At 45.1% G+C, this 20,318-nt stretch overlaps 1 protein-coding gene across 1 annotated transcript in view; it reads right to left on the reverse strand.

Annotated features, from left to right (window-relative positions):
* LOC126260248 (putative uncharacterized protein DDB_G0287191) overlaps window positions 1-19,487 on the reverse strand; it is a 32,523-nt gene extending 13,036 nt beyond the window's left edge. Inside the window, exons 1-2 of the mRNA XM_049957565.1 lie at window positions 19,251-19,487; window positions 2,740-2,807 (exon numbers count right to left, since the gene is read on the reverse strand). Coding sequence (XP_049813522.1) covers window positions 2,740-2,807; window positions 19,251-19,271 — 89 coding nt within the window. The 5' untranslated portion in view covers window positions 19,272-19,487. The remainder of the gene's footprint in view (window positions 1-2,739; window positions 2,808-19,250) is intronic.
* Window positions 19,488-20,318: the final 831 nt, after the last annotated feature.

Below are 20,318 nucleotides of genomic sequence, written 5' to 3' on the forward strand. Positions count from 1 at the left end.
CACAAAAGAAGACGAAGTAAATATTCCAGAATTCTAATCGGGAACAGCTGCCAGCATGAGTAACGTAAAAATAAATATCCTCGGAGTAGTGAAGCAACTCACTTAATAAAAGCAAGTCTTCTGGTCCAGACTGTCTACCAATTAGGTTCCTTTCGGAGTATGCTGATGCATTAGCGCCATAGGTAACAATCATATACAAACGTTCGCTCGACGAAAGATCCGTACCCAAAGACTGGAAATTGCACAGGTCACAACAATATTCAAGAAAGGTAGTAGGAGTAATCCACTAAATTACAGACCCATATCGTTAACGTCGATATGCAGCGGGATTTTAGAACATATGTTGTGTTCGAATGTAATGAATTACCTCGAAGAAAACCGTCTATTGACACACAGTCAACATGGGTTTAGAAAACAACTAGCTCTTTATTCACATGCAGTGCTGAGTGCTATTGACAAGGGATTTCAGATCGATTCCGTATATATGGATTTCCGGAAGGCTTTTGACACTGTACCACACAAGCGGCTCGTAGTGAAATTGCGTGCTTATGGAATATCGTCTCAGTTATGTGACTGGATCTGTGATTTCCTGTCAGAGAGGTCACAGTTCGTTGTAATAAACGGAATGTCATCGAGTAAAACAGAAGTGATTTCTGGTGTTCCCCAAGGTAGTATTCCTTATCTATATAAACGATTTGGGAGACAATTTGAGCAGCCGTCTTCGGTTGTTTGCAGATGACGCTGTCGTTTATCGACTAATAAAGTCATCAGAAGATCAAAACAAACTGCAAAACGATTTAGAAGAAATATCGGAATGGTGCGAAAAATGGCAGTTGACCTTAAATAACGAAAAGAGTGAGGTCATCCACATGAGTGCTAAAAGGAACGCGTTAAACTTCGGTTTCACGATAAATCAGTCTAATCTGAAAGCCGTAAATTCAACTAAATACCTAGGTATCACAATTACGAACAATTTAAATTGGAAGGAACACATAGAAAATGTTGTGGGGTAGGCTAACCAAAGACTGAGTTTCATTGGCAGGATACCTACTAAGGATACTGCCTACCCTATACTTGTCCATCCTCTTTTAGACTACTGTTGCGCGGTTTGGGATCCTTACCAGATAGGACTGACTGAGTACATCTAAAAAGTTCTAAGAAAGGCAGCACGTTTTGTATTATCGCGAAATATGGGAGAGAGTGACACAGAAATGATACAGGATTTGGGATGGACAGCATTAAAAGAAAGGCGTTTTTCGTTGCGACGGAATCTTCTCGAAATTCCAATCACCAACTTTCTCCTCCGAATGCGAAAAAATTTTGTTGACACCGACTTGCATAGGGAGGAACGATCGCAAAGATAAAATAAGGGAAATCAGAGCTCGTACGGAAAGATATAGGTGTTCAATCTTTCCGCACGCTATACGAGATTGGAATGACAGAGAATTGTGAAGTGGTTCGATGAACCCTCTGCCAGGCACTTAAATGTGATTTGCAGAGTATCCATGCATATTGATGTAGATGTAGATAGTGCTCAGAGCCATTTGAACTACTGTGATAATTATTTTGAGTGTTTCACTTAACTTCTACGATATAGAAACAAGAATTAATCATAACTAGTCTTGTATTCTATAGATTCTTTTCTCTTTGATTCATCAGTTTTCTGACTGGTTTGATGCGGCCCGCCATGAATTTCTCTCCTGTGCCTACCTCTTCATCTCAAAGTAGCACTTGCAACCTACATCCCCAGTTGCTTGCTGGATGTATTCCAATTCCTGTCTTCCTCTAAAGTTTTTGCCCTCTACAGTTTTTCCCCTCTACAGCTCCCTCTAGTACCATGGAAGTCAGTCCCTGATGCCTTAACGGATGTCCCATTATCATATCCCGTTAGTGTTTTCTACAGGTTCCTTTTCTCTCCGATTCTGCACAGGACCTCCTCATTCCTTACCTTATCAGTCCACCTAATTTTCAACATTCGTCTGTAGCACAACTTCTCAAATGCTTCGATTCTCTTCTGCTCCGGTTTTCCCAAAGTCCATGTTTTACCACCATACAATGCTGTACTCCAGACGTACATTCTCAGAAATTTCTTCCTCAAATTAAGGCCTATGTTTGATACTAGTAGACTTCTCTTGCTCAGGAATGCTCTTTTTGCCAGTGCTAGTCTGCTTTTGACGTCGTCCTTCCTCCGTCCGTCATTGGTTATTTTGCTACCTATGTAACAGAATTCCTTAACTTCATCTTCTTCGTGACCATCAACCCTGATGTTAAGTTTCTCGCTCTTCTCATTTCTGCTACTTCTCATTACTTTTGTCTTTCTTTGATTTACTCCCAAGCCATATTCTGTACTCGTTCGACTGTCCATCGTATTCAGCAGATCATGTAATTCTTCTTCATTTTCTACAGATTAGGGATGGAAAATTGTATTCGATTCACCGGCAGACCTCACATAATTGGGAAGGAGAAAATTCATATCTATTCCGACTTGTAAAGTAAGGCATTCGAAGAAAAATGTGTGTAGAACGTAATTCCTCCTAAGAGCTCCACGGGAACATGACAGTCCTAATAAAAATTCTTACACACGGCCTCCCTGTGCGATTACTTTCTTGGTGTTATCCCCTACCCTAGCTATCTCTGAGTGACCATGCTTAACTTGATCTAGCAGAACAGCCATTTTGGGCATTTGTTATTCAGAGATGCTTATGGTCTTGTAGCGCTCTGTTTAGAGACGTCACTTACTGTAGGGGTCCCGACGGCTCAGCCCAGACGGCAGCAAGCGCGGTCAGACCCAGCAGCAGCGTCAGCATCTGTAACAACAGACGATTAAGTCAGGTACGGCGTCGTATTTTCTTTAGTCGTAATGGAGAGGGGTGCAGGGAGGTTAGGGATCCAACACTGCCTTCGCTACTGCCGCCTGAAGGACGGTAGAGGAATGGTTCGTTCGTCTCGGTAGCTGCGCAGTCAGCGTGGCGGATGGCAAAGCGAAAGGACCCGGGTTCGATTCCCAGCCGGCTCGGAGATTTTCTTCGCTCACGGACTGGGTGTTGTGCTGTAATTACTTCTGTACCGTCATAATTGACTCTGCTATTGAGGTGGCTGAATGGCTCGAAAGCCAATAAAAAAGGGGCGTGGATGGACTGTTTTACCGAACAGTTCTGCCAGTCTAGACTCAGAGCGTCCAGAGCTATACATGCAGTTAACAAAAAGTATGAACGTCTCGTAACGACGTAAAAGCTTCTGAGAGCTACAGTGAAGCTTGGATACGATATACCGAAGTAGTGGTCTGTCTCCCAGATCTCGTCTCCAGATGTATTTGAAAACGACAGATGTAAAGATGATAAATAATGGAATTCAAACGTTTAATCATGGCGTAAATGCTTAAGCCAATGCATATAACGCCTATAATAAACGTTTTCATTAAGTGTCACTTGGTGCATGTACTTGGACAAAGAGTCGTTTCCTTCGGTGGCATTTACAAACAACACTCACGTATGGGAATCCTTGTTCAGTAGCAGTCTGACAACTGAGCTGTATGAGCAGATACTAGTAGATCACGTTACGCCTAGAGCAATCAATCGACTTCTAGAACAAAAAAATGGTTCAAATGGCTCTGAGCACTATGGGACTTAACTTCTGCGGTCACTACTTAAACGTACCTAACCTAAGGACAGCACAGACATCCATGCCCGAGGCAGGATTCGAACCTGCGAACTTAACGGTCGCGCGGTTCCAGACCGTAGCGCCTAGAACAGCTCGGCCTCTCCGGCCGGCTGATGGAACAGAATCGTTGGCATTAAGGTCGTTGTACCGTAGATAGAGTACTAGGCCAACTGGAGAAGTGTTGAGGAATAAATCTGTGCAGTCCTTGTCGAAACCTGACAGATCTGCTGTAACAGCAAAAGAAGGAAAATTGATTTACCGTCGCCTCAATGGCGAAGTTATTAGAGACGGAGCACAAGCTCGGACTGAGGAAGTATGGAAAGGGAAATCGGTCGTGTCGTTTTCAATGTCCTCACTAAAAAGTAACAGTTATCATTACGCGGCCTATGTAGAGGAGATTTATAACGGTCTATTTCCTCCCTTTTCTAATTAATGTAAAGTAGGCCTAACTGACTCACAATAGCTAGAAAATCAAAATTCTCCTGACAGATTAGTGGCCTAGTTGACGAATCACAGTAATTCGCAATCTTATAGGAATAAGAACGTTTTCAGTTGGACCACTTCGTGGCAGACAGAACAGGAAGTGATAAGTAATGTGGCCATCTCCCTTTCGGAACATTTGTTTGCTCTTTATTTATTCCGTCGAATCTCAGCTCCTGCAGAGTTGCTGAAGAACTGAATTCTACGTTAATGCAAATAAATCATGTCATACGACACAGTGCTGTAACAGAAGTTTGCAATTTCTTGCAACGTTTGTGTTAAACGAGAGACCATTACGTTCTCTCCAATTCATTTCTCTTTTGTCCCCTTACACTTTCATTCCTACCCATAATTGGTTAGGTGGACTGGTTGAGACGTCATTCCGGTAAAGACATTGATTGTTTTCCCTGTTAGAACCCAGCGAAACGTGATTATGGCAAGAGACTTCCGAATTAGGAGTATTTAGAAGGGCGTGTCAGGTTTTGGTGTTTGCAAACAACTAAATAAGACCTGCGAAAAACATTGGTCGGAACCGTGAAAATGTCAATAGTCTTCATTTATTCATTTATTCGTAGGACAAGATGACCCGGACAAAAAATAATAGGGTAGCCGGGTGGGGTGCTGGATACTTAGAGGATGTAGGGGTTAGGGATGCCCGCATCTCGTGGTCGTGCGGTAGCGTTCTCGCTTCCCACGCCCGGGTTCCCGGGTTCGATTCCCGGCGGGGTCAGGGATTTTCTCTGCCTCGTGATGGCTGGGTGTTGTGTGCTGTCCTTAGGTTAGTTAGGTTTAAGTAGTTCTAAGTTCTAGGGGACTTATGACCACAGCAGTTGAGTCCCATAGTGCTCAGAGCCATTTTTGGTTAGGGATGTATCTAATTGGGTAGGTTTTACTCACCACGAGTAATTGCTTAAGATATTAGTGAATGGTATGAATGATCGCCCATTCATAGGTCTCCAACTGAAATGTTTTTTGAATGAATCTTTCGCTCTGTAGCAGAGTTTGCAATCCTAATGGAACAATAAAACTGTTAGGTGGACTGTGACCCTAAGCAGCAGCAGCAGCTTTGTCTTTCGCTAACACGACTCACGATCTGCCCTCACAGCTACAAGTCTGTTTCTCTCTCCCACTTTGCAGACTTCACACAGTCAATACTGCAGACGTTGCTGGAATAGCACTTCTCTAAGAAAAGATATTATGGAGAAATGGCTTATCCACAGCCTAGGGGTTTGTTCCAAGAGTGAATCACTTTACAGCGGAGTGATCGTTGTTTTGAAAGTTGGAAATTTGTGGTAAAGACTATGGGACCAAACTGCTGAGATAATCGGTCCCTAAGCTTTCACACTAAGTAAACTAACTTAAACTATCTTACACTAAGGACATACACACACACACACCCATCCCCGAGGGAGGACTCGAACCTCTGATGGGGGGAGCCCCGCGAACCGTGACAAGACGCCCCTGACCGCACGGTTACCCTGCGCTGCTTTTGAAACTTGCTGATAGATTACAACTAAGACCCAAACTCGCACTCGAACCCAGGGCCTTGCCTTTGAGGGGCATTGCAAATGAAATGATTCGTTTCCCCTGTGTATCCATTAACGTTTGTAAAAATTAACAGACACAAAGCATGGCTTGAGCTGTACCGCCCCACTCGTCAGATTGCGGCAAGGTTGTAGGTACAGGGCGCGGGGAGTGTGATTACAACCGCGGATTGCGACGCCGTTGTCGACGAGGGGTTGAGCGCAGAATGGTTTACGAGTCTTCTGTGCAGCTATGAGCCAGCCGGAACAGGCAACCTGCGCCAGGGGATACGATAGGACCGGGAGGGGTTTTCAAATGCACCACCGGCGCGCCATCTGGTGTTGATTTGATTCCTAAGAGGTTGTTCCCCGACTATTGTGTCTGGCAGCTGACTGGTTGGAGCTTGAAGCCAGCGCCTGGAAAGGCGATCGGCAGCTGCCGTCTGACAAAAATGGCTCTGAGCACTATTCGACTTAACTGCTGAGGTCATCAGTCGCCTACAGCTTGGAACTAATTAAACCTAACTAACCTAAGGACATCACACACATCTATGCCCGAGGCAGGATTCGAACCTGCGACCGTAGCGGTCGCTCGGCTCCAGACTGTAGCACCTAGAACCGCACGGCCACTCCGGCCCGCGCCGTCTGACAAATGGTTCAAATGGCTCTGAGCACTATGGGACTCCACTGCTGTGGTCATGTCCCCTAGAACTTAGAACTACGTAAACCTAACTAACCTAAGGACATCACACACATCCACGCCCGAGGCAGGATTCGAACCTGCGACCGTAGCGGTCGTGCGGTTCCAGACTGTAGCGCCTTTAACCGCTCGGCCACTCCGGCCGGCGCCGTCTGACAACCAGAGTGGTCTGTTGCTGGAGTCTTACGGCGAACATGGAACAACTGGGGTATGGAGCCAGTGCCTCGGGTTGCTGTTGGCTGACAACATACGGATGGCGACACCGAGAGCACCTGGGACGAGCCATTCGGTGTTGTCTTCGTTCCGAGAAGTCTGCCCTGCGTCTGCTGAGGAGCAGCGGAACAAGCCGGACAAGAAGGGTGCGCCTGTGGAGCCGAGTGGTGATAGGCGACTGAAGGCTCGAAAGAGAGAGAGAGAGAGAGAGAGACAGAGATAGAGAGATCCGATGAGCGTTTGAAGAACGGTCCGGTTGGAGGTGTTTGGTTCCCACGACGGCTGTGCTTGGAGTGCACGGGCAGCTCTCATGCAGTGTGCAGCTAACAGGTCCATGGTGTCAATTATGTATACCTTTGGCATAACGCCATGATTTCGCTTAGATATGTATTTTGGAGACTGTGTAGCCTGTTGCAGACTACCAAGTCACAGGAAGTCGCACACACATAATCATTAGCCCAATGTGCCTGCTCACATTGGTCACCGTCACTGCAACTAGTGTTATGGGAAGCCTTTGCGGTAGATTAATGTTGATGTTGGTAAAACATTCTTTCTGAAATTGCCAAGGTTTTGGTAATTAAGTTTTCTGAATGGTTTAAGCTGTATTAGTTTCTTGTTATGAATCGTATTTGATATTGTTCTGTGAAGTTAGATGACACATGTGTATGCAAGGAAGCAGGCTTTGAGTTCTGGTACGAATGTTTGTCTCACGCCGGGATTGCTTCTTCACCTTCTTATGTTTTTGCATCCTGCATTTATTCTGTGCTATATAAATTTTAATTGTGATGGTATCTTTTGTGTCTTAGGTCAGAATTTCCCTAGTTTATTTATTCTCTAATTGAGAACTTGTAGTATTCTGAGCCAGAACTCAGTTGTTAATTATGAGGTTTTATAACATACCTTCGAAGTTTGATTTAGTTCCACTGTTCTTTGAACTGCAGCTATTGCTAATTCTCTCGTGGAACAGTTTTGGTGCTGTTGTTTTGCATTTTATTATTAAATGTGAACCAGCAAGGTTTTTCCTGTAATGACTGTAATCATTTTAAATGATTTGTTTTTGAAGTCTTTTACATAGTATTTTAGAAATTATTTTCAATAATACAGTTGTGAACAAATGGTATCATTGCTTAATAATAATTGTGCCATCATTAACCCAATTACATCCACAACACAGCTTTTGTTGCTGTTCAGAACTGCTCATCATACAGTATCAAAGTGATTCTGTGGTCAAAGGATATGTGGAACATTATATCGGTAGTAAATAATTGAGACTGCAGCGAAAACAGTCCTGGAACTTCCAGTAGCGTTTTCCATTATATGATGGACAATATCAGTGTTATGTTTAACTCATGCGCTTTGAAGTAGTCAAGCAGTCTTCGCACAGAAAAGAAAGAGCCAGTTAGTCTCTTAGTCATCAGACGCGTAATACGCCCATGGAGTGAGTTCGAACGAGTAAGTTCGAACAAGTGAAAAAAAATGGCTCTAAGCACTATGGGGCTTAACATCTTAGGTCATCAGTACCATGTTGTTTTCGTGGCCATAGCGGACCGTACAGCTTCGTCCATAATCTTTGGCTAGGTGTCAGAGCCCTGCAACAGGTAACGACATCAGCGAGCGTAGACAAGTCGCGGCTATCTGCTCACACCATGTTGGTGGTACACGTTTAATTACATTCGTTTCCATTGTGCAGAAACTATTAACTTCTCATCAGATATCAACCTCAGGAAATATTGGCCCGAATCAGTCCATACCCGGATGATATGTAAAACAGTTTACCGGCAATTAAGTGATCGTGACTTCAGGGTACAAGTGTCGTGGTGCCCATACTCTGACAGCCTGAATTGTTGAACAGTGTAACAGACATACGGTAAAGCGGAAGCATGGCATGGATGATGGTTTGGATCTCCCTTCGATTCTGCATTGTTGCCCGTTAACACTGCAACATTAAGAATGATAGCAAATAACATTGTACTTATTGTGCGTGTATGGTATGTTTAAATAAGTAGACTATTTAGGGGTGCAGAGCTACCAGTTCTTGCAGTAACAATGGCTTTCACCCAGGGCAATGAATCGAACTGAGATTACGCTTCTTCCGCTCTTAGTGGCTGGCGAGTTATGACGAGCCGTCTTCTGACAAGGGAAACTCCGCTTCTCATCCCCCGTAGATTCAGTGGTAAGATGTCCTAGTGGATAGTCCGTCAAAAACAGATCACAGATCAAGCACGAAAACAGGAAGGAAGAGTACTGAACTGTGAAAAAGAGGCGAAATCGAACAGCGAATGGTCCAAGCTCAAGATGTGCTACATCGAGGAAGTTTGAATAGCCACTGCATCACGGTGTTGGACTACGAAGGGGAAGATCCATCTCCGAATCTCGTTCCACATATTTTATTTTTATTTTTCACAAAATTATGAGCTATCATTCCGGCTACTGACGTGTCTGTTCGCTATATTGAAATTTGTGTGTGTGTCGTGTTGTAACGTCCGTTTGCAACACCGATGTGTAATGAAGGGACCTCCAGACATACATACGTCCTATTTCTTCTACACAAGTACCACATGTTATGACTCTTGCTTTGCGTTTTGGAAGTTTTGACTCTTGCATTCCTTTGTTATAATATAGTTCACAGCGGTTTATTTGTTGTTTTCATTTCCGTGAGAGGTCTATGCTGCATCTCGCCTTTTCTCACTATTCATCACGTTTACTTGCGACGGTAATATACGAGTCTTACCGCATGGTTCAAATAGCTGTGAGCACTATGGGACTTAATATCTGAGGTCAACACTCTCCTAGAACTTAGTACTTAAACCTAACTAACCTGAGGATATCACACACATCCATGCCCGAGGCAGGATTCGAAGTGCGACCGTAGCGGTCGCGCGGTTCCAGACTGAATCACTTAGAACCGCTCGGCCACTGCGGCCGGCACCTTACCGCATGACTCATATTCTATAAACAATGTATAGTATGACAATTGCCAAGACTCTAGAACGAGAACAGACACTTCCATGATCGGACGGAAAGTACATAATTTTGCGGAAAAAATTTTGGATCTCCAGTTCTGTTTTCCAGCACCGTGAGGAACAACCACGACGCCGTGATTCTTGAAAATCGCTCGATGTTGGACGTCTTGAACTTGGGCCGTTTACTGTTACTATTTTGCTTCTTTTTTCACAGTTCAGTACAATTTCTTCCTGTTTTCATGCTTGACCTATATTCAGTTTTCCACGGGCTATTCACTGGCCCATTTAACGTTAAATCTGAGGGGGTGCGATATGGAATTTCCCTTGTGAGCAACCCGTTATCACGTATTTGCAATGAGTGTGAGGTCGTGAGAACATATTCCTCAGGGCAAAAGTCGAGCTGTCTCTGTATTGAAGTAGGGCGAGGACTCACGTCAAAGGAAGCCGAAACATTGGTAGCCTTGCTGACAGTTCATGGTGCTCCAGAAGTCGTCGCAAGGATAATTATATTTCTGCAAACAAGTGTAATTCCTGATTAAACGAAATTGACGTGGCTGTAGGAGCCTGCCTGCATTGACGATCGGAAGATGTCTTTTCTCTTAAGCGTGTTGGGACGCTGAGTTCCTGTATGACATCGAGCATGGACTTCCGAAACCCATAGATCCCTTACTCGCATGGCAGTCGTGGGATCCCAACCAATGCAAGCGCCAGTACCACAGGAAGATAAACCGTACTCTCGTACTCTCGAGAGAGAAAGTCGTTCCGGTGCGAAACTCCGACAAGTGCTAGTCGACGTTTATCCTCCTTATATGTAGCATAACACACACAAAAAACCAACATCCAAGTGCACTTTTTAATGCAAAATCCGTTGCGCAATTCATCGTCATTAAAACATTAACCTCTACATCAGGAAGATTCTAGAGCCAGCGCTATTGCCATTCCTTGAGGTGGCCGCTCTGCGGGGCATTGTCCGGTGTATCTGAAAGGGCACGGCGTTATCCCTCCCCATCCTTCTCCAATTTTAGATTTTTCTCAGTCTGCAATGTCTTAGTCGTCGACGGGACGTTAAACCCTAATATTCTGCTCTTTCAGTCAGTTGTTACATGATAGATCTCCATCGATGATCACTGATTGATTAGGGGACATAAATTATTTACTAACGAGGTAAGGTAGTCGCGAAAGCTTCTGGTTTAAGTCTAGTGTTCGACAAAAAGATCCAGCTATAAATTTTTACCCATACCAAAATCCTACCAATGTACGAAGGTGCTATGTTAACTTAACCTACAATTGAGCATACTGGTCAATCCATTTCATATCTCCACAAATCGATACACCCTGACACTGCATTAGTGACTTATTGATACTACACTCAAGGAACACCCTGCACCGTTTTATACCTCCGGACGTTTCAGTTAACAGTAGACCGTTATTAACCTTTCCGCGAACATTCCGCTGTTTGTTTGTTTGACGTAGGATCGTAATTAAGAAGGTTTCAAATACTCATCCGACCAACTATAGTTTGGTTTTCTGTGATTTCCCAAAACAGAGTAAGGTGAATCCCGGGATAGTTCCTTCACGCTTTGTGTCCCTTCTCTCCAATGACCTCGACTAGCCACTAAAACCTAAACCTTCCTTTCTTTTGAGGGTTCTCTATCAGTTTTGTTTATCCTTAACGTACAATCCGTTCTTACCTCTAGCAATTATTTAAAATTTTTTGTCGTCAGTTTAGTTAGCCAAACTTAGCATTGGTGATAATTCCTTAATCACTCATGTTGGTTTACCTTGGTTCTTTGGCGTAGACCTACTAAAAGTGTAAATTACCGTAGCGAGAAATTGCAGCCCCTTTCTTTCTTAAAACAAAGATGTCTTTGCTTGACGTCTTTACACTTCCAGCATACGCATTTTGTTTTTGTAGAAAAAAATGAAATGATGGTATGCATCTTTGGCTGCGAGACCCTGTCTGTGGTGGTTCAACTGCCTGGTTCAGGTCTTCCTATTTGACGCCATTTCGGCCATTTGCATGTCGATGAATGTGAAATGAAATGATGAGGACAACAAAAACACTCGGTCACGGAGCGAAGAAAATCAACCACCCAACCGGGAATCGAATCCAGTACCCCGCGAGGCAGAGGCGGTGGCGCTAAACACCACACTTCCAGACAGTTTTTGTTAATATTGCGTACACACGCGCCTGTTAGGGGATTTGTTCTCTTTAGTCTCGGAATTACAGTATTTTATTCCACGTTATGCTGTTAAACGCCTTCCCAGATCCACTAATACTGAAAGGTATCTTGGTTTTAGTCTTTCGACCTACTTGGATTGCTAACTCTAGGTTAGAATTGATCTGGGTTAGAATTTACCATTTCCAAAGCGAAACTTATCTTCGTCCAATAAATCCACAATTTTGCTACCCAACTACACTCCTGGAAATGGAAAAATGAACACATTGACACCGGTGTGTCAGACCCACCATACTTGCTCCGGACACTGCGAGAGGGCTGTACAAGCAATGATCACACGCACGGCACAGCGGACACACCAGGAACCGCGGTGTTGGCCGTCGAATGGCGCTAGCTGCGCAGCATTTGTGCACCGCCGCCGTCAGTGTCAGCCAGTTTGACGTGGCATACGGAGCTCCATCGCAGTCTTTAACACTGGTAACATGCCGCGACAGCGTGGACGTGAACCGTATGTGCAGTTGACGGACTTTGAGCGAGGGCGTATAGTGGGCATGCGGGAGGCCGGGTGGACGTACCGCCGAATTGATCAACACGTGGGGCGTGAGGTCTCCACAGTACATCGATGTTGTCGCCAGTGGTCGGCGGAAGGTGCACGTGCCCGTCGACCTGGGACCGGACCGCAGCGACGCACGGATGCACGCCAAGACCATAGGATCCTACGCAGTGCCGTAGGGGACCGCACCGCCACTTCCCAGCAAATTAGGGACACTGTTGCTCCTGGGGTATCGGCGAGGACCATTCGCAACCGTCTCCATGAAGCTGGGCTACGGTCCCGCACACCGTTAGGCCGTCTTCCGCTCACGCCCCAACATCGTGCAGCCCGCCTCCAGTGGTGTCGCGACAGGTGTGAATGGAGGGACGAATGGAGACGTGTCGTCTTCAGCGATGAGAGTCGCTTCTGCCTTGGTGCCAATTATGGTCGTATGCGTGTTTGGCGCCGTGCAGGTGAGCGCCACAATCAGGACTGCATACGACCGAGGCACACAGGGCCAACACCCGGCATCATGGTGTGGGGAGCGATCTCCTACACTGGCCGTACACCACTGGTGATCGTCGAGGGGACACTGAATAGTGCACGGTACATCCAAACCGTCATCGAACCCATCGTTCTACCATTCCTAGACCGGCAAGGGAACTTGCTGTTCCAACAGGACAATGCACGTCCGCATGTATCCCGTGCCACCCAACGTGCTCTAGAAGGTATAAGTCAACTACCCTGGCCAGCAAGATCTCCGGATCTGTCCCCCATTGAGCATGTTTGGGACTGGATGAAGCGTCGTCTCACGCGGTCTGCACGTCCAGCACGAACGCTGGTCCAACTGAGGCGCCAGGTGGAAATGGCATGGCAAGCCGTTCCACAGGACTACATCCAGCATCTCTACGATCGTCTCCATGGGAGAATAGCAGCCTGCATTGCTGCGAAAGGTGGATATACACTGTACTAGTGCCGACATTGTGCATGCTCTGTTGCCTGTGTCTATGTGCCTGTGGTTCTGTCAGTGTGATCATGTGATGTATCTGACCCCAGGAATGTGTCAATAAAGTTTCCCCTTCCTGGGACAATGAATTCACGGTGTTCTTATTTCAATTTCCAGGAGTGTATTTGTATACAGGTATATTTAAACAGTGTAGACAAAGCTCTTGTTTTGGAGAAGAACGGAAATCATACGTCTTTCCATAAATGATGCTCAAAGTGGACCAAAGAGCTTAAATGGGCAGTTCATACACTTAAAGACAAAAAAATTAAACATATAAAAAATAAACCGAGGCACAACGAAGGAATTTTTCCAATCGGTACATGTGGTGTACATGTACGGATAAACAAATGATTATAATTTTAGCCAAACTGGAAGCATTATTGAAGAGAAACAGTTTCAAAATGGTTCAAATGGCTCTGAGCACTATGGGATTTAACTGCTGAGGTCATCAGTCCCCTAGAACTCAGAACTACTTAAACCTAACTAACCTAAGGACGTCACACACATCCATACCCGAGGCAAGATTCGAACCTGCGACCGTAGCGGTCGCGCGGCTCCAGACTGTAGCGCCTAGAACCGCTCGGCCACCCCGGCCGGCAGAAACAGTTTCACAAATCCAGCAAGTCAGTAACGCGTTGGTCCACCTCTGGCCTCTTGCACGGAGTTATTCGACTTGCCTTTGGTAATATACTTGTTGGATGGCCTCCTGAGGGTTATCTTGCCAAATTCTTTCCAAGTCGCCCGTTAGATCGTCAAAATTCCGAGGTGGTTGGAGGGCCCTACCCTAATGCTTCAAAGGTTCTCAACTGGGCAGAGATCCGGCGACCTTGCTGGACGAGGTAGGGTTTGATAACTATGAAGAGAAGCTGTAGAATCTCTCGCTTTGTGCTGGCTTATCTTGCTGAAATGCAGACAGGGATGCTTTTGCCATGAACGGCAGCAAAACGGGTCGTAGAATATCGTCAACGTACCGCTGTGGTGTAAGGAAGCCGCTGTTGGCAATGAAAGGGGTCCAGTTGCGAAAAGAAATTGCAATCAAGACCATCGCTCCAGCTCGTCGGGGTGCATGGCGGGCGACAAACAGGTTTGTATATCTCCGCTGTCTTGGACGTCTCTAGACACGTTTTCGCTCGTCGTTGGGGTTCAATTCGAAGCGAGTCTCTTCACTGAAAGCAGTTCTCCGCCACTCAGTGAGACTCCAGACCAAAGATACGTCTGAAGGCGACAGGGACACAGGCAGGATACCAACCTGACTGTCGTCCTCCATATGGCCCAACAACGTGGGGTGTCATTTCTGTTCATAGTAGGTCCCGTTTGGTTGTCAACTGCGGCACCCTCATAGCACCAAGATCCGTCGACGATATCCTACGCCTCGTTTTGTTACCGTTTATGCAAGCCATCCTGGGTATCATTTCAGCAAGATAATCGCCGCCCACACACTGTGAGCGTTTCGACCGCTTGTCTTCGTGACTTCCGAACGCTACCTTGGCCATCAGGGCAGCCAGATCCTTTCCTAGTCGAGAACGTTTGGAACATAATGAGCAGGGCCCTCCATCCAGACAGGAATTTTGACCATCTAACGTGACAGTTGTACAGCATTTGAGCCCATATCCCTCAGGAGGACGTCCAACAACTCTGTCAATCAATGCCAAGCCGAATAATTACTTGCATATGGATTAGGCCTCCATAGCCTGTTCGGGTGGAGTTTATGTTCAAATGTGTGTGAACTCCTAAGAGACCAAACTACTGAGGTCATCGGCCCCTAGAATTACACACTAATTAAACTATATTGTGCTAAGAACCACACACACACCCAAGCCCGAAGGAGAACTCGAACCTCCTGTCTCGGGCATGGATGTATGTGATGCCCTTAGGTTATTTAGCTTTAAGTAGTTCTAAGTCTAGGGGACTGATGACCTCATGTGATAAGTCCCATAGTGCTTAGAGCCATTTCAATTTTGAAACCGCGCAGCGGGCGGAGTTTATATATATATATATATATATATATATATATATATATATATATATATATATATATATATATATATATATATATATATATATAATCATCTAAGACTGATTATGCCTCTCAGCGTTCAGTCTGGAGCATAGTCCCCCTCATAAAATTCCTCCATGATCCCCTGTTCAGTGCTACCATTGGTGCCTCTTCTGATGTAAAGCCTGTTACTTCAAGATCATTCTTAACCGAATCCAGGTACCTTCTCCCTGGTCTACCCCGACTCCTCCTACCCTCTACTGCTGAACCCATGAGTCTCTTGGGTAACCTTGCTTCTCCCATGTGTGTAACATTACCCCACCATCTAAGCCTGTTCGCCCTGACTGATACATTCCCAGTTTTTCTTTGATTTCCTCATTGTGGACACCCTCCTGCCATTGTTCCCATCTACTAGTACCTGCAATCATCCTAGCTACTTTCATATCCGTAACCTCAACCTTATTGATAAGGTAACCTGAATCCACCCAGCTTTCGCTCCCATACAACAAAGTTGGTCGAAAGATTGAACGGTGCACACATAACTTAGTCTTGGTACTGACTTCCTTCTTGCAGAAGAGAGTAGATCGTAGATGAGCGCTCACTGCATTAGCTTTGCTACACCTCGCTTCCATTTCTTTCACTATGTTGCCATCCTGTGAGAATATGCATCCTAAGTACTTGAAACCGTCAATCTGTTCTAACTTTGTTCCTCCTATTTGGCACTCAATCCGTTTATATCTCTTTCTCGTTTTGGAGATGATAATCTTCATACCATAGTCCTTACATTTCTGACCTAGCTCTGAAATATTACTTTGCAAACTTTCCATCGAATCTGCCATCACAACTAAGTCTTCCGCATATTCGACACTGCTTATTTTGTGTTCACATATCTTAATCTCACCCAGCCAGTCTATTGTTTTCAACATATGATCCATAAACAATATGATCAACAGTGGAGACAGGTTGCAGCCTTGCCTTACCCCTGAAACTGAACCATGAACTCAATTTACCGTCAACTCTAACTGCTGCCTGACTATCCATGCAAAGACCTTTAATTGCTTGCAAAAGTTTGCCTCCTATTCCATAATCTCGTAGAACAGATAATAACTTCCTCCTAGGAACCCGATCATATGCCTTTTCTAGATCTATAAAGCATAGATACAATTCCCTGTTCCACTCATAACACTTCTCCATTATTTGCCGTAAGCTAAAGATCTGGTCCTGACAACCTCTAAGAGGCCTAAACCCACACTTATTTTGATCCAATTGGTCCTCAACTGATACTCGCACTTTCCTTTCAACAATACCTGAGAAGATTTTACCCACAACGCTGATTAAAGAGATACCTCTGTAGTTGCTACAATCTTTTCTGTTTCCATGTTTAAAGATTGGTGTGATTACTGCTTTCTTCCAGTCTGATGGAACCTGTCCCGAATCCCACGCCATTTCAGTTATCCTGTGTAGCCATTTAAAACCTGACATTCCACTGTATTTGATGAGTTCCGACTTAATTTCATCCACCCCAGCCGCTTTATTGTACTGCAATCTATTGACCATTTTCTCCACTTCCTGAAATGTGATTCTATTTCCATCATCATTCCTATCCCATTGAACATCGAAATCTGAAACATTACTGATCGTATTTTCACCTACATTGAGCAACTCTTCAAAATATTCCCTCCATCTGCCCAAGGCATCAACATGATTCACCAACAGTTTTCCTGACCTGTCCAAAATACTTATCATTTCCTTCTTACCTCCCTTTCGAAGACTGCTAATTACACTCCAGAATGGTTTTCCAGCAGCTTGACCCAAAGTCTCCAACCTGTTTCCAAAGTCTTCCCAAGATTTCTTCTTGGATGCTGCAATTATCTGTTTGGCTTTGTTTCTTTCTTCAACATAACATTCTCTGTCTTCCTGAGTTCGAGTATGTAGCCATTTTTGATACGCCTTCTTTTTCCTTTTACAGGCTGCCTTGAATATGTCATTCCACCAAGCTGTTTGCTTCATCCTACCTTTACACACTACTGTTCCAAGACATTCTTTAGCCACTTCTAGTACTGTGTCCCTGTACCTTGTCCATTCCTTTCCCAATGACTGTAATTGACTACATTCAACTGACTGGCACCTTTCTGAGATCACTGTTATGTACATGTGCCTGATTTCCTTATCCTGAAGTTCCTCCAGTCTTATCCTCCTACATATGGACCTGACCTCCTGCACTTTCGGCCTCACAATACCAATTTCACTGCAGGTTAAATAGTGATCAGTGTCATCAAAGAATCCCCTAAATACACGTGTGTCCCTCACAGCCTTCCTGAATTCCTGATCTGTTATTATATAGTCAATGACAGATCTGGTTCCCCTGCCTTCCCAAGTATACCGGTGAATGTTCTTATGTTTAAAAAATGAGTTTGTGATTATTAAGCCCATACTGGCACCGAAATCTAAGAGTTGTTTCCCACTCCTGTTGGCCTCCATATCCTCTCCAAATTTACCCATAATCTTTTCATACCCTTCTGTTCGATTTCCAATCCTGACATTAAAATCACCCATGAGCAGAACACTGTGCTTGTCCTTTACTCTAACAACTACATCACTGAGTGCGTCATAAAAATTATCCATATTACCTTGATCTGTCCCTTCGCAATGCGAGTATACTGACACAATCCTAATTTTCTTGCTAGACACTGTCAAATCTATCCACATCAGTTGTTCGTTTACATATCTTATTGCAACTACGCTGGGTTCCATTTCTTTCCTGATGTAAAGCCCTACACCCCATTGTGCTATTCTTGCTTTGACTCCTGACAGGTAGACCTTGTATTCTCCCTCTTCTTTCTCACCCCTCACCCGAATGTCACTAACAGCTAAAACATCCAACCCCATCTTACTTGCAGCCTCTGCCAGCTCTACCTTCTTCCCAGAGTAGCCCCCATTGATATTAATAGCTCCCCATCTCGTTACCATTCGTTTGCCGAGTCGTATCTTAGGAGTCCCTGGTTTGTCAATTAGAGGTGGGTCTCCGTCACCTCAAAAAGTCCGAGGCATTTGGCTCTCATTGTTGCCAGCATCATATTTAAAGTACCAGGGAAGCAGGTTGCTTGCCTTACTTGCCCTGGGTCCCATTGCGTTTTACCCCTAACGGTTCAGGGACTAACCGGTGGATTTGGTAGTCTTTGCCGTCTGAGCACAAAGGTGACCACGACTCAGAATATGTCCAAGATCCCCAGCCTTATTCCAAAGTAACTGGTATCCCGACTGTCAGGACCACTTACTTGGCCACTCGTACATTGCCCGTGGTTCATGAATTAGGACATGACAACAGGAACCCACACCATGAACCATATATGTATATATATGACAGAGGTGTACCAACGCATTATTGACTTGCTCAGTTCGTGAAGGTCTTTCTCTCGAATAAATTTTTCTGCAATTCTAAGAAATTGTTTGTCTTTACATACACAACACATCTACCAATTTCCGTCCCATTTGGACAACTGGCAATTGGACAATTTGTTCGTGATGTGTGATTTTTTTAATTTTTTAAAGTTTATTAGAGCAGTGCTCCTGACTCTTCCTTTCTAATGGTGTGGTACAATAAACATACATAAACTTTGTTTAATATGTGGCCTTCTGGTCATGTGCATTGATACCACCACCGAAATTCTTTTTAAATTATGAAATGCAAACATAACCCAAAGTTCCATGATCATTCAAATTATTAATCGCAACACTTTTGTCTGTTTCACAAGTTCACAAGTAACGTTCACTTTCCACATCAACGGGGGCACTGTCTTGTGTCACATTGACGAAGAGAATACTAGCAGTTATAATTACTACGTCATTGTAGCTACAGAGCAAACACTCGCATTATCAGTTCCTTTTTTTTCACATCGCCGTTCGTAACAAGCACCGCTACGGCAAACACTGAACGATTTTAGACGTATCGCACTGAGAAGCGAACGACACTGCGTGCCGAAGCGCGGCGACTCACCGCGGTCCTGGAGGGTGCCATGTCAGAGGAGTGACGTCGGGCTGTGCGTCTGCGACACGCGGGCTGCCTGCGGGCCGTCGCCCGGCGGCAGGCCTTTTGTAGCCTGGCGACGCCGACGCCGGCGCCGCCGTCCCCCCACTCGGCCGTCCATTTCCCGAAAAATATGCGGCAGCCGGCGGAGAGCCAGCGATGACGCCGTGGGGGGCTGATTTCTCCGGAACAATGGCGACAGCGCCCGCCCTTGGCACTGGCCGCAGCGCCGCGTGCGGACGCCGCCGGCTGCATCCCAACGGAGGCGACGACGCGCCGACACACGAGGCAAGGCGAAGATGGCCGCCGGCGCATCAGCACTCGATCCCAGCTGCAGCAGGACCGCACTAACGGCCCTAACGCGCGGAAGGCGGAGCATCCAGATGCAGAGACCTGAAACAATGCTTTGAACCTTACGCCGATATTACACTATCAAATTTCTTCGTCAAAGATTTGATCAAACATGTGATACTGAAAGGTCTCTGTTGGATTCCTTTCGTCTTAATTTCTTAAAACTGTTGTCATTTACGGCATACATTCCACTTCTAAATTTACTGTGGTGTTTCTGATTGCCCGCATCTCGTGGTCGTGCGGTAGCGTTCTCGCTTCCCACGCCCGGGTTCCCGGGTTCGATTCCCGGCGGGGTCAGGGATTTTCTCTGCCTCGTGATGGCTGGGTGTTGTGTGCTGTCCTTAGGTTAGTTAGGTTTAAGTAGTTCTAAGTTCTAGGGGACTGATGACCATAGATGTTAAGTCCCATAGTGCTCAGAGCCATTTGAACCATTTTTTTTTGTTTCTGACTATCTGGGAGTAGACTGAGCAGTGGAACGTGTTACTTATATACATAATCAAGAACGATCTGTCACACTACTACACTTTAAAACACGGTTTATTTGTAATTCATGTCACACAGTCTCATACGGAACCTACATCCGCTTTGTTTTATATACTGTATATGATAAGATGCTGTCATCCCCCTTCCATTCTGTGTGAAATGATGAATGAGCAAAAGGAATTTCTAGTTGCATGCTTGATGGTA

This window comes from Schistocerca nitens, chromosome 5 (genome assembly GCF_023898315.1).
Source record: "Schistocerca nitens isolate TAMUIC-IGC-003100 chromosome 5, iqSchNite1.1, whole genome shotgun sequence".
In the NCBI taxonomy this organism is placed as follows: domain Eukaryota; kingdom Metazoa; phylum Arthropoda; class Insecta; order Orthoptera; family Acrididae; genus Schistocerca; species Schistocerca nitens.